Source organism: Triturus cristatus, chromosome 7 (genome assembly GCF_964204655.1).
Source record: "Triturus cristatus chromosome 7, aTriCri1.1, whole genome shotgun sequence".
NCBI classification, from domain to species: domain Eukaryota; kingdom Metazoa; phylum Chordata; class Amphibia; order Caudata; family Salamandridae; genus Triturus; species Triturus cristatus.
In genome coordinates this window covers 1,826,998,565-1,827,000,335 of record NC_140590.1, presented here as the reverse complement: position 1 = coordinate 1,827,000,335, position 1,771 = coordinate 1,826,998,565, and the positions used below count along the sequence as shown (strand labels likewise).

At 42.7% G+C, this 1,771-nt stretch overlaps 1 protein-coding gene across 1 annotated transcript; it reads right to left on the bottom strand.

Annotated features, from left to right (window-relative positions):
* Positions 1–652: 652 nt before the first annotated feature.
* Positions 653–1,408, bottom strand: LOC146813309 (olfactory receptor 5V1-like). Its single transcript, XM_085615374.1, has one exon. The coding sequence runs from the start codon at positions 1,406–1,408 to the stop codon at positions 653–655; it is 756 nt and encodes a 251-aa protein (XP_085471500.1).
* Between the last annotated feature and the right edge of the window lie 363 nt (positions 1,409–1,771).

Here is a 1,771-nt window from a genome sequence, read left to right as displayed (position 1 = left end):
TAGTAGCATCTGATTTACAGGCCCTGGCACACTCAGTGTACTCTACTAGGGGCTAACAAGTAAAGCAAATATGCCAATCATGGAACCGCCAATCCATAATAACAATTTACAACAAGAGCACTTGCACTTTAACACTGAACAGCAAAGAGAAAATGCGCAGAGTCACTTAACCAGTCACAGCCAGGAGGTCAGAAAGCAAAAAAGACAGGGGAAACACACCAAAAGATGCCAGGTCTAACAGACAAGTTTAGAGTTTCAACTACTTATCTTAGAGCCTGAGTGCTTCACCCGTTTCCGAGTCTGTGAGCTCCACCTGTGTTATAGCCTTTGATCTTGATTGTCCATTCTTCAGCTAGTGAGCTACATCCATTTATGAGCCGCTCAGTCTCTTCCATTTCTGAGTGTGTGAGCCTTTAATTATTGAGCCTCGTTTCTATCCTTTGATTCTAATAGTAGAGGCTGGTGCCACCCATATAGGAAACTGTTTTAAATACATTCTAGGCCCAACCTGTCCCCGGACCTTTCATCTACTTTGTTTTATTAGATTTTGTGATAATTATTCACTAAAATGGCTGTTTGAGTCCACTATGTTTGAAAAAATCTGGTTAATAAAAGCAATACAATGAATTGACTTTACTGGATTCAACAACAATTATCCAAATTTGTCTGTGAAATTGGTGTCCTGCCTACTGGCTTGTTTTAGTTCCTTCTTTACCTCCTTATTTCTGAGAGTGTATATGACAGGATTCAGCATAGGAATGAGACCCGCATAAAGCAAGGGGAATATCTTTTCTTGCTCTTTTGCGTACACAGAGATGGGATTAAAATAGGTGCCAAACACAGTCCCATAGAAGAAGAGGAGAGCGGTGAGGTTAGCGGAGCATGTTGAGAAGGCTTGACACCTCCCAGCAGCTGAGCGTATTCCCAGGATGGTGGAAATGATGAAGAAATAGGATGTTAAAGTAATGATTGAGGAAGTGACCCCTACACTGAACCCGATTGTGAAGGTGGTGATGACAATGCTTGTGATGTCACTGCAGATAAGCTGTATGAGTACAGGTACCTCACAGAAGAAATGATCAAGATTCTGATGCCCACAGAAAGACATGCTGGACAGTAATACGGTGTGCGGCATTGCATCCAGTACTCCTATGGTCCAAGAGATAGCTGCCAGCCGAGCACACATCCTTCTGCTCATGACTGTAGCATATCGCAAGGGGTTGCATATGGCAACATATCGGTCATATCCCATGGCGGTGAGCAGCATTGCCTCTGTACTCACAAAGAACAGGAAAAAGTAAATCTGGGTAAAGCAAGAAGCTGAAGAGATGAACTTCCCATCTGTCAAGTGGATGACAATGGCTTTAGGGAGAGTGACAGAGGTGGAACAGATGTCTAGGAAGGACATGTGGCACAGGAAATAGCACATAGGCTTTTGAATATTAGGGCTGAGACAAATGATGAAGAAAACCATTAAAATTCCCCAACACGGAACTGAGGTAAATGAGAAAGAGCAGAAGAACGATGGGCGCCTGCAGGGCTGGATTGTCCGAAAACCCCAGCAGGATGAACCCTGTCACCGAGAAGTTATTTCCAACTTCCACGTCTTCTTAATTCTTTTGGCTGTGGGAGGAAAAAAGAACATTGATAAGAAACATCCCAAAACTATGACCAAATTAAATGACATTTCTGACAGTTTTCTGGCTGTTTACGATTACATTCCTACACCACACAATTAGCTTTTTATTCTACTTCTTTCAGGCAATTCCAC

What these genes read in the sequence shown, in the direction of transcription:
- LOC146813309 (XM_085615374.1), bottom strand. Translation starts at nt 1,408, where the DNA reads ATGTCCTTCCTAGACATCTGTTCCACCTCTGTCACTCTCCCTAAAGCC.